A 12,077-nucleotide genomic window follows, 5' to 3' on the forward strand; every position below is an offset into this window, starting at 1 on the left:
CGCCCTCTCAGGTGGATGTAAAAGATCCTGAGGCCACTCTTTCGAAGAAGAACAGGAGAGGTGTCCTGGGCCAATATTTATCCCTCAACCAACGTCAGTAAAACAGATAATCTGGTCATTTATCACCTTGCTGTGAGCAAATTGGCTGCTGTGTTTCCTACATTACAACAGTGGGCAATACATCATTGGCTGTAAAGTGTTTTGGGATGTCCTGAAGGTGCTGTATAAATGCTTTCTTTCTTTGACAATCTTCAGTGCTACCCAAGTTGTACATGGGCCTGTTCTAATTGACTGGAGATGTTCCCCTCTTCATTGTTAAGCCTGCTTTAAATAAGGTTTTACAAAGACACAGTTAAGCAGCTGATGGCCGATCCTCCCTCTTTCCTCCCGCAGAAAGGAATACCTACTCGGGCCTCCTTATCGGAACTCAATTTGCTTTTCCTCTCAGCTGAAGTATGGCACCTCGAACAATGCAGCACTCCCTCAGCTCTGCACCGGAGAACCGGCCGAGGTTCAACAGCACCCTAGGGCCTTGACCCTGCAGCCCTGTGACCCCGAGTCCAATATGCCAGCAGGTAAGTCATGTAGACGCCTTTCATCTCGTTTATGGCAAATTAAACAGCAATAAAAAAATAACATTGCAGTTGTGAAAGGGAGAGGCACCACCTGGTGGTCACCAACGATGGAGCCAATTCACATGGAAATAAAAAATAGCAAATAAAGCATCAGGGACAATTGAAGGTCGACAGTGGTACTTAGGCCCCAATATGGGAAGAGGAGAATAAAAAGAGCAATATTCAGGGAGGGGTAATCTATGGAATGGTAATTAGGTAGTTAGATACAGATTATTTTTGTTGACACCTATCTGAAGTGACAAGGCCCCAGGCCTTCCGCCCGTGATTTAAGAAAAATAGGAGAGAAGATGAAAAGTTTCGGTGACACCAAACTTTTTTGTGTCAACAGCCTGTGGAACATCGGAGGAAGGGAAGATTGAGGGAGATTTTGAGGTCCCGAGAAAGAATTATTATATAGGGTGGAATTAACCAAGCAAGAACAAAGAAGAAAGGGTTGTGTAAGGCACTTGCACACTGTTAACTGAGCACTAGGTGGCCCCCCCGATGGGAGTAAGCACATCGCAGCAATGACACTCTTGTATTTCTTTTGTTATTCTTTAATGGAATATTCCAAAGGGTCTGGAACTAAAAAAAAAGCAGCTAGTTATTACCACACCAATTCGAGTGTTTATTTGGACATAACAGAAAGATCAGATGAGTACGATTGAGAAAAGAGGAGACCAGGAAGAATGTAATTGAGAAAGAGGTTGGAGGCCAGAGATGAGAGAGGAATCAACTAGCAGATGACAAGCTTTTTCTTGTAATTGATGATTACACAACAGGGGGAGGGGGAAGTGAGAGGAACAGCATGGGGAGGAGGCTAGGTTTGTCGAATGCTCAGAATTAAAATTTAAGATGATCTCCGTAACAAAAAAGCAGCAATTATCAAACAAAATTTTGAGCCACTTAAAGAGATATTAGGACAGGTGACCAAAAGCTTGGTCAAAGAGGTAGGTTTGAAGGACCGTCTTAAAGTAGGAGAGAGAGGTAGAGAGGCAGAGAGGTTTAAGGAGGGAATTCCAGAGCTTAAGCTAGGCGGCTGAAGACACGGCCGCCAAATGGTGAGGGAAGATAATTGGGGTTGCACAAGAGGCCAGGATTGGAGGAACACAGATATCACAGAGGGTTGTAAAACTGGAGATGGTTACAGAGATGGGGAGTGAAGAGGCCATGAAGAGATTTGAATACGAGGATGATAATTTTAAATTCGAGGCGTTGCTGGACCGGGAGCTAATGTAGGTCAGTGAGCACAGGGGCAAACGGGACTTCGGATATGGGCAGCAGAGATTTGGACAAGCGGAACTTTACGGAGATCATAGTGTGTTTTATGGTCTTCATATTAAGACCATTAATGATGGGCGTACGGGACTTAAGATATTTATCCATCTATGGTATATTAAAAGCCTTGCACATAGTTTGCACTTCAAGTAGACATCACACTTACTTCTTGTCACACTTTAATTGTCACACCTTAGCATATCCTCCGACTCACTAATGAGCAGAGTTAACTTTACTCAACAGAGCATTAACTCATTGCAACTAACGAGTTAACAGTCTTTTGACTGTCTCGAACATCCTTTGACTCCTATAAGCATCGAGGCCCCTCCTTACGGCTCAGGAAACACAAAGTACATTTCCAGACACCGTCTTTAGAGACACTGCATTAATTACTCATCACCAACATCCCCAGTGCAGTCTATTATCTCTGACTTGTCCCCTAAACCTCTCAGATGCTCAGCTGCTGAATTATTTAAACTTTAATCTTTTCAATCCCCAAGATATAATGTTCTCAGACAGCTAAATATAACAAGTGTAATTATGCTTCTCTAATTTTCCTTCCAGCGTTGATAAAAGATTATCAATTTTTTGTGAAACATTTTTTTTCAAGAGCTGAAGGAATATAATTAAATGCAAACTTGTATTTCTTTTTGAAATCCTTGGTCATTTAAGGGGTGTAGAGTTGAGGGGTAGTGTGATGCCTCTATAGTGACCTGTGGATGTTATTTGACTGCCTCTTATAAAGTAGCAGTTATATTTTACACAGTTAACTCATCACGTTTGTTCTAAGCAATGTCATGTTATCCCATTTCAGCCACCCAGTGACTTCATCACCCCATATATGGGTGCGATAGTATCGTGGTTATGTCACTGGACTAGTAATCCAGAGAACGTGAGTTCATAATCCCACCACGAGCAGTTTGAGAATTGAATTCAGCTGTAGAATTGTAAATACCCATCTGTTTCACTAATGTCCTTAAGAAAACTTGCCGTCCTTACCTGGTCTGGGCCTAAATGTGACTCCAGTCCCACACTGAAGTGGTTGGCTCTTAACTGCCCGCTGAAGTGGCCGAGCAAGCCCCTCAGTTGTAGGAAACCGCTTAAGAAGAAGGCCCACTACCATCTTCTCAAGGGGCAACTAGAAGGAAGGATAATGAATGCCAGCCTTGCCAGCGACGCCCACATCCTGAGAATGATTTTTTTTTAAACCCCCAGGTCAGGCAGGTGTAGAGTGAAGCTCCCTCTACTCCGCCCCCAAATAGGTGCCTTAGGTCCAACCTCAGAGGAGCAGCCCCTCCTGTACCCAGGTGAAGTCTCCATTTCCCACACCAGCTCTTGCGGCCTCTCTGGGTGAAGCTACCAATTTGCCCCAGTTTTGTGCCATGAGACCCAGACCCATCAGGAACTGGGATGAGGCCGTCCAAACTAATTTGGTTTGGTAGGGTAGGTAGAGAGAAACTATTTCCTCTGGTGGGGGGAGTCCAGAACAAAGGGGACATAACCTTAAAATTAGAGCTCGACCATCCAGGGGTGATGTCGGGAAGCACTTCTTCACACAAAGGGGAGTGGAAATCTGGAACTCTCTCCCCCAAAAAGCTGTTGAGGCTGGGGGTCAATTGAAAATTTCAAAACTGAGATTGATAGATTTTTGTTGCGTAAGGGTATTAAGGGTTAGGGAATCAAGGCAGGTGGATGGAGTTAAGATACAGATCAGCCATGATCTAATTGAATGGCGGAACAGGCTTGAGGGGCTGAATGGCCTCCTCCTGTTCCTAAACTAAGCAGCCATTCCCTCACTGGTACTACCTGCTATAGATTATTCACTACAGTTCAGAAAACTCATCACATTTCATTACACTGTGATTTTGCATATTATTCAAACATTGTAATATGTAATATATGGGTATACCAGATGGTTGAGATTGAATTACCAAAGTGTATGTAGATGCTCAGAATGTACCCCTCAAGCACATACCAGCCACAAACCAACTCAAGACAGCACGCTACAGAGAATATCCTTATCAGGAAAGACTGAACAGGCTGGGGCTCTTTTCTCCAGAAAAGAGAAGACTGAGGGGTGATCTGATAGAGGTCTTTAAGATAATGAGAGCGTTCGATAGGGTAGACGTAGAGAAAATGTTTCCACTTGTGGGGGGAGATCAAAACTAGAGGTCATAAATATAAAATAGTCGCTAATAAATCAAATAGGGAATTCAGGAGAAACTTCTTTACCCAAATAGTGGTTAGAATGTGGAACTTGCTACAACAAGGAGTAGTTGAGGCAAATAGCACAGATGCATTTAAGGGGAAGCTGGATAAACACATGAGGGAGAAAGGAATAGGAGGATATGCTGATAGAGTAAGATGAAGTAGGGTGGGAGGAGACTTGAGTGGAGCATAAAGGCTGGCATAGATCCGTTGGGCTGAATGGCCTGTTTCTGTGCTGTAGTTTTGATGTAACGCAATGAAATTCCTCAAACGCCCCCTCTCTCTGCACCACCAGTGAATGGGAAGCCTTCTTGTCTCCACACTCTGGATTACTTTCCCACCTTGTTGTATCTCTCCCCCCATCCCTTCCAAACCGCTGCAGTTTCCACACAACTCGATGTACTTCTTAATATGTTTCCCGCCAGCTGTCGTCTATCTGCACTGAACCATTGGCCGTCTCTCTTAGGGCTGCGACTCTGGACAGGCTCAGCGTTTCTCCGGGATCATTCAAATCAAACCAGAAACCGGAGCTCCATCAATCCCATTAAAAACACTCGGCCAAACCACACCAAACATGCCCCAACAAATCAAACCAAAAGTACACCAACAAACACTCCAGCAAATCGACACCTAACACATGCGCAAATCTAACTAGACAAGGTAGACTGTGACAGGCTTGTTTCTCCTTGTCCAGAACAGTAGATCCCGAGGACACGGCCCGCGCTTGAAGGGGGTAAATTCAAAACTAATCTGTGGAAACAATCTCTCAGTGAGCGAGTGGTCAGTCTATGGACCGGGCTCCCTGGGGAGACAATGGAAGCAGAGAGTGTTGATTCATTCAAATGCAAATTAATATTTTGCGATACAGTATATGAATGATTTGAGACATGACGTGGTGAGTGTAACAGGCTCGGGAGGAACGGGTGACTTTGGACCTATGGTTCGCAAAGCTCTCCACCACTGGGGGTTTTCCTCGTGTCAATATCCATATCATTGTGTCGTGTGACTACCAGGATGGCAGAAGGTGAACTTGGTCTTCTTGCATCTAGCAATTTCTATATTCTTACCCAAAATACACCAGCAAACTTGAGGGAGCTTTACTCTGTATCTAACCCGTGCTGTACCTGCCCTGGGAGTGTTTGATGGGACAGTGTAGAGTGAGCTTTACTCTGTATCTAACCCGTGCTGTACCTCCCCTGGGAGTGTTTGATGGGACAGTGTAGAGGGAGCTTTACTCTGTATCTAACCCATGTTGTATCTACACTGGGAGTGTTTGATGGGACAGTGTAGAGGGAGCTTTACTCTGTATCTAACCCGTGCTGTACCTGCCCTGGGAGTGTTTGATGGGACAGTGTAGAGGGAGCTTTACTCTGTATCTAACCCGTGCTGTACCTGCCCTGGGAGTGTTTGATGGGACAGTGTAGAGGGAGCTTTACTCTGTATCTAACCCGTGCTGTACCTGACCCTGGGAGTGTTTGATGGGACAGTGTAGAGGGAGCTTTACTCTGTATCTAACCCTGTACCTGCCCTGGGAGTGTTTGATGATGAAATGGTTCGTTTTCCAGTGGCGGCTCCTTTCGAAAAAAAAATTAAAAACAGTAAAACAAGAATCCTTTCAAAGGTTAGACTATAAACAGTGACTGAGTGGTATAATTTTTCCAGGTCAGTTAAACTGTGTTCTTTCACACAATGGAATGAGCCAGGTGCTTCTAATATTCAGTTTGTAAGTGATTTTTTGTGTTACATTGTGCACTCAACCTGGCTGTGAATGTTTCAGTTAACAATGGGGTAGATTCCACAGACAATAAGACTCTAATCATCCCATTACCCGTAGAATAAACAGCACTAAAAAAATAATTAAAAGGATTGTGCAATGTTGCAGTTCCTTGATGCTCAACCCTGTGCCACCTGGCAGAATGGCATCATGTAGACACATCTCCTACCAATCCTGGAGTGTCGGTAAGACAATAAAAGTGAAGCCAGAGGGTTTCATACTGTGCCAGCTTGGCTCAGTGGGTCGCACTCTCACCTCTGAGTCAGAAGGTCGTGGGTTCAAGTCCCACTCCTGAGACTTGAGCACAAAATCCAGGCTGACACTCCCGGTGCCTCGTACAGAGGGAGCGCTGCACTGTCCGAGAGGTCGAATTTCAGATGAGTCCTTAAAACGAGGCCCCGTCCGCCTGTTCTGGTGGATACCAACACATGTTGTGCAAGAAAAGACAGGCTGGTCCAGTAAGCCTACCCTACACTCAAAATGCCTCAAGCATCAGAACCAGACACTTCTAACCCTCACTCCCCAGCAACCATATAATCCCCTGGGGGAGGCCAGAGAATGAAATCCAGGGCCAGATAAGGAAAAAAATAAAATCTGGAAAAATTCCTCTCCAATGCCCTCAGGTGATCAAAACCAGTCCAAGAGGCGAAAGATCCCGTGCCACTAGTTGAAGAAAATCAGGCCGTTCTCCCAGTGTCCTGGCCAGTGTTCCTCCCTTAACCAACACCACCCAAAAAATCTCATTTGCTGTTTGTGGGACCCAGCTGTGCATTTATTGGATTTCACCTTTGGCTACATGAGAACAGTAATTACACTTCAAAAATTAATGAATTGGCTGTGAGACACTTTGGGGATATGAGGCATTACATAGAATTTACAGCACAGAAACAGGCCATTTGGCCCAACTGGTCTATGCTGGTGATTATGCCTCCTCCCTCCCTACTTTATCTCACCCGATCAGCATATCCTTCTGTTCCTTTCTCCCTCATGTACTTATCTAGCTTTTCCTTAAATGTATCTATGTTATTCACCTCAACTGCTCCTTGTAGTGAGTTCCACATTCTCACCATTCTCTGGGTAAAGAAGTTTCTCCTGAATTCCCCATTGGATTTATTAGTGATTATCTTATATTTACGACCTCTAGTTCTGGTCTCCCCCACAAGTGGAAACATCTTCTCTACGTCTACCCTATCAAACGTCTACCCTTCCCTACATCTACCCTACCCTTCCATAATTTTAAAGTCCTCTAGCAGACCACCCCTTGGCCTTCTCAACCCCAGGCCTGTTCAGCCTTTCCTGATAGGTATAACCTCTCAGTTCTGGTATCATCCCAGTAAATCTTCCTTTAATATAAAGTTCTTTCGTTACACGCTGAGGTCAAGGCCTCAGAGATTGGTTTATCAGCAATCCTCCCAACCCGTGAGGGGAAATTCACCCCCAAGGGTGGGAAAAGGTACGGAAAATTAAATTAAAGCAACAGCAACAAAAAAAATGTACTTGCCTCAAGAATATTTGAGAAACAATTATTTGATTAGTCTCAGATCTCCCGAAGGAAATCAGACTAGGCAAGATCACTAGATCTTTGTAATTTAAATTACATTAACCACTTGCCTGAAATAATACATAACATTCATTAATGTTGTTTTTTATTAAGATTAACTGTCACCCTGTACAGTAGACTCAGAGAGATCGGTGTCCTCCTCTTGAGTAGGGTTACAATCTTTGCAGGTCCGGGCAGAGTAAGGGAAGGGGGCAGAGGATGGGTAGAGAGTTTGGGCACTGAGGTGTTGCTTTGGAGCTGATGAAATGGGGACACAGAAATGAGCAGAAATGTGGTCTTGTTTCAAGTGCCAGGTTGTGGGAGGTAGAATTTCCTCTCTGTTGCCGGGGTGTAAGGGATTGGGAGGGCAGAAACCTGCATCACAAAAACTGGGCATAAGATGCTCATAATTTAGCACCACTCTAACGATCCTCATTTAGGAGATCGCAGCCTTGTCAACAACAACAACTTGCATTTAAATAGCACCTTTAGTGTAGTAAAACATCCTAAGGCGCTTCACAGGTGCCATTGTCAACTAAAACTTGGCTCCGAGCCAAATAAGGAGGCATTAGGACAAGTGACCAAAAGTTAGGTCAAAGAGGTCGGTTTTAAGGAGCGTCTTAAAGGAGGAGGTTGAGAGGTTTAGGGAGGGAATTCCAGAGCTTAGGGCCCAGGCAGCTGAAGGCACGGCCGCCAATGGTGGAAAGATGAAAATCGGGGATGCGCAAGAGGCCAGAATTGGAGGAGCGCAAAGATCTCGGAAGTTTGTAGGGCTGAAGGAGGTTACAGAGATAGGGAGGGGCGAGGCCATGAAAACAAGGATGAGAATTTTAAAATCGAGGCGTTCCCAGACCGGGAGCCGATGTAGGTCAGCGAGCACAGGGGATGATGGGAGAACGGGACTTGGTGCGAGTTGGGATACGGGCAGCAGAGTTTTGAATGAGCCTCAAGTTTACAGAGGGTGGAAGATGGGAGGCCGGCCAGGAGTGCGTTGGAATAGTCGAGTCTGGAGGTAACAAAGGCACGGATGAGGGTTTCAGCGGCAGATGGGCTGAAGCAGGGACGGAGACGGGCGATGTCAGGCCAGACCTGAGCTTGGATATGATGCCAGCCGACTCCTGTGTGGGCTCTGATCCAAAGAATGGGCTAGGCGTACGGGAGGATTCGAGCCAGGGCAGCAGCCGGAGGTGGAACCTTCGAGGTGGGGGGGGGATAAAAGGAACAAAATTCTCCAATTTCACGGTTAAAGTTGCTCAGAGAAGCTTCACAGTGATGAGATCAGAGTGGGTTCAACAAACCTAATAATCTCGGAGAAATGAAAACGATGTCAGTAATTTAAAAGTGTGAAGTGAGGCAGTTACTGTCAACCGGGTCAATGGAGAGAGTTTGGTCCAACAAAGCAGATAGACACAATTGATTGTCCGTCCAACTCCATCACAGCGTCTTCATGCTGAAATACGTTTGATAATCTCACTCCTATTAAAGAGAGGAGCTGGCCATCAGTATCCTTCCCTTCTTCCTCCCCTCCCTCTCCTGAAGGCACTGCTGCACACCGGGCTCCAGTTCTGAAGGGAGTCATGCACCTATCAGACTCCCCCAGCCCCTTCAAATGGTGACTCTTTATGTGGGAGACTAAACACTAGGGGGTTGCCAACCCTCCAGGATTGTCCTGGAGTCTCCTGGATTTGAAGATTAATCTTCAGGTCACTGCTGCCAGCAAAACCCAGGGAGAAAAATTATAGGGGCATAAAAAAAAACTGTGTATAATTTTCATTTTCTTTGAACATTTTCATTTTTTAGTTGCAAAAATATTGGCGATGGGGGGGGTAAAAGTGCAGTTTCACTAATGGTCAAGATTAATCCCATTGGGTAACAAAGAGTCCGTTCGCTTTCCCATTGGCCGTGGGGAGGCAATGACGCCTGGAGGATGAACCAATGGCGGGAGTGTGGGGCGGGGCAGTTCGAGGCAGGAGGTCATGTGACGAGACCTCCAGGAATACGGCCAACCAGAGCTGTCAGGCTATTGGACCTCAGGAGGGCATCACAGCCAAGCTGAGTTCTGTCCTCGCCCAACACCTACACGTACATCAACTTTCCAGCGGAGGTCACGGGATAGCGATCAGGAGAAGGAACTCTGGCTAATTTAATTCTCCTTAGCCCAGTGGGTCAGACACCAAGCAGTGCACCCGAACCATGTCCTGGCTGAGGCCGGTTAACGCAGTGCAGAGCTCATGATTTGTATGGCTCAGTACCGCACCGTTAATCTCCCCACGATTGATACTGCACTGGGAGTGTTAGCCTGGATTATGTGGTCAAAGTCTCTGGAGTGGGGGCTCAAACCCACGACCCCCTAACACAGAGGCAGGAGTGCTATTCACTGAGCCACAGCTGGCACCTAAATAGCAAAGAGAGGAATTTAATACAGATGTGTTCTGTGCTCGCGCAATAAGGTCGTTCCACAACTTCGGAGGCTACAGTGTGTCTCCCTCTGTGATTTTAGCCCATGGTTTAGGAGGAAAATGAGCTCGTCAGAAAAACAATGAAAACCCATTCTGATAGCAACACATCTCTAAGGAAGGGGACGCAGTTCATTTAAAATATGGGATTTATTATTTTAAAGCTGAATTACCATGTGGCAAAAACCAGAACAATTTAGACATGCGAAATGAAATATGTTGTTGACTGTCAAACCATACAAAAAACACTTTATAGCGTAAACTTTACTAGAATGACTATTGACTCCAAGATATGCTTTGGAAATAGATTGGAGGTGCCCAGGTGGTCTGGAGGCCAACACGCAGTGTATCTTTTAACAGGGAGAGTGAAACTCATTTTGAATTTCATTTAGATATCCAATTCAGTCCTGACAACCTCTTGCATTAAATCACAGCCCGGGCTCCTTTGTGAGATCAGATCTGCGGACTGACAATACAAGTCTCATTATAAAGTCATTACTTTGGTGTCAGTTTTCCAAACACATGGCTCTTGATGGACAGGTGGGGGCGTTCAGGGGGTGCCGCAAGTTTCAAGGGAAATATTAATCTTTGTCAAAAAAAGAAACAGGCCAGTGTGGAGGCCACACATAGTAGAGTTACTGTAGTGTTGAGGCGATGGGCTACTAGTTTGGTATAGCATAGTGGTTACCTCACTGGACGTCAAGAGTTCAAATCCCACCATGGGCGGTTTGAGAATTTGAATTCAATTTTATAAAATGCTGATCCCAGTAAAAGTAACCGTGAAGCTGTCGGATTGTCATAAAAACCCAACTGGTTCACTGATGTCCCTTTAGGGAAAGAAACCTGCCGTCCTTACCCGGTCTATGTGACTCCAGTCCCACACCAACGTGGTTGACTCTTTACTGCCCACCGAAGTGGCCTACCAGTTGTATCCAGGGCAACTAGGGATGGGCAATAAATGCCGGCCTTTCCAGCAACACCCACATCCCGAGAATCAATAATCTTGCAGCACCAATGAGGGCTTGTGCCAATTAAACTCAGTAGCACAGTAGGCTAGAGCATTAACCCCAATGGCTAAGACATGGATTAAAATCCAGTCCGCAATGATAGGAGAAAAGTCTCCCCTAGTAAGGGACCTGCACCAGATTAATTAGAAGCATCAGTGGGTCGCACTCTGGCCTCAGCAGGTCGTGGGTTCAAGTCCCACTCCAGAGACTTGAGCACATGATCCAGGCTGACACTCCCAGTGCCAGCACCGAGGGAGTGCTGCAGTGTCGGAGGTGTCGTCTTTTGGATGAGACGTTAAACCGAGGCCCCGTTTGCCCTCTCAGTTGGACGTAAAAGATCCCACAGCGCCATTTTGAAGAACAGCAGGGTCCTGGGGCCAATATTTACCCCTCAACCAACATCGCTAAACACAGATTATCTGGTCATTTACCTCATTGCTGTTTGTGGGATCTTGCTGTGCGCAAATTGGCTGCCGCGTTTCCTGCATTACAACAGTGACTACACTTCAAAAAGTGCTCCATCGGCTGTGAAGCACTTTGGGACGTCCTGAACTGGTGAAAGGCGCTATAGAAATGCAAATCCTTTCTTTCATACGGATGAGCACCGCTCTTGTGGTGTGGCCGGTTGTACCTGTCGCGGCCGCGGGGAGGCGGTGCCGGACCGCTCTTGTCAGTTTCCATTGAAAGTGACGAGCTCACTGTTTCAGTGTCATTGAGGAATGCGGAAAAGCAGGTCTCACAGTCCCTGCCTCTCGCACACCTCGCCTGCCACTTCCTACGATCCCAGATTTTGTTGCACACCAAAAAAAAAAGAGAGAGAAAAAAGTCATCGTTCCTGTCCTGCAGAATCCGAGGAAGGGGAAAAACCAGCAGCTCGGACCGTCACAGCAGGTGGTCGCTTAAAAAGGACTCTCGTTTTATTTAAGTTTTCTTTTGCAACTTGCAATTGAACCAAAAAAAAAGTTATGTCAGCTGAAAAAGAACGGATTTTCAGAGCTCTTAAGGAAATTGTGCAGAAACCTGGGAATGGGATCTGCGCTGATTGTGGGCTCCCAGGTAAGTGATACTTTTACCATTACAAAATCAGACTCTCACCTGTTACAAGTCTATTTTAAACTCCACAAGCTTTCGGAGGCTTCCTCCTTCCTCAGGTGAATTCACCTGAGGAAGGAGGAAGCCTCCGAAAGCTTGTGGAGTTTA

The 12,077-nt window shown here is 45.8% G+C and overlaps 1 protein-coding gene across 1 annotated transcript in view; it reads left to right on the plus strand.

Moving 5' to 3' along the window:
- The first annotated feature begins 11,606 nt into the window (after positions 1–11,606).
- Positions 11,607–12,077, plus strand: part of zgc:92360 (uncharacterized protein LOC436988 homolog) — a 35,614-nt gene continuing 35,143 nt past the window's right edge. The window contains exon 1 of the mRNA XM_067974340.1: positions 11,607–11,933. Coding sequence (XP_067830441.1) covers positions 11,843–11,933 — 91 coding nt within the window. The 5' untranslated portion in view covers positions 11,607–11,842. The remainder of the gene's footprint in view (positions 11,934–12,077) is intronic.

This window comes from Heptranchias perlo, chromosome 40 (genome assembly GCF_035084215.1).
Source record: "Heptranchias perlo isolate sHepPer1 chromosome 40, sHepPer1.hap1, whole genome shotgun sequence".
NCBI classification, from domain to species: Eukaryota; Metazoa; Chordata; class Chondrichthyes; order Hexanchiformes; family Hexanchidae; genus Heptranchias; species Heptranchias perlo.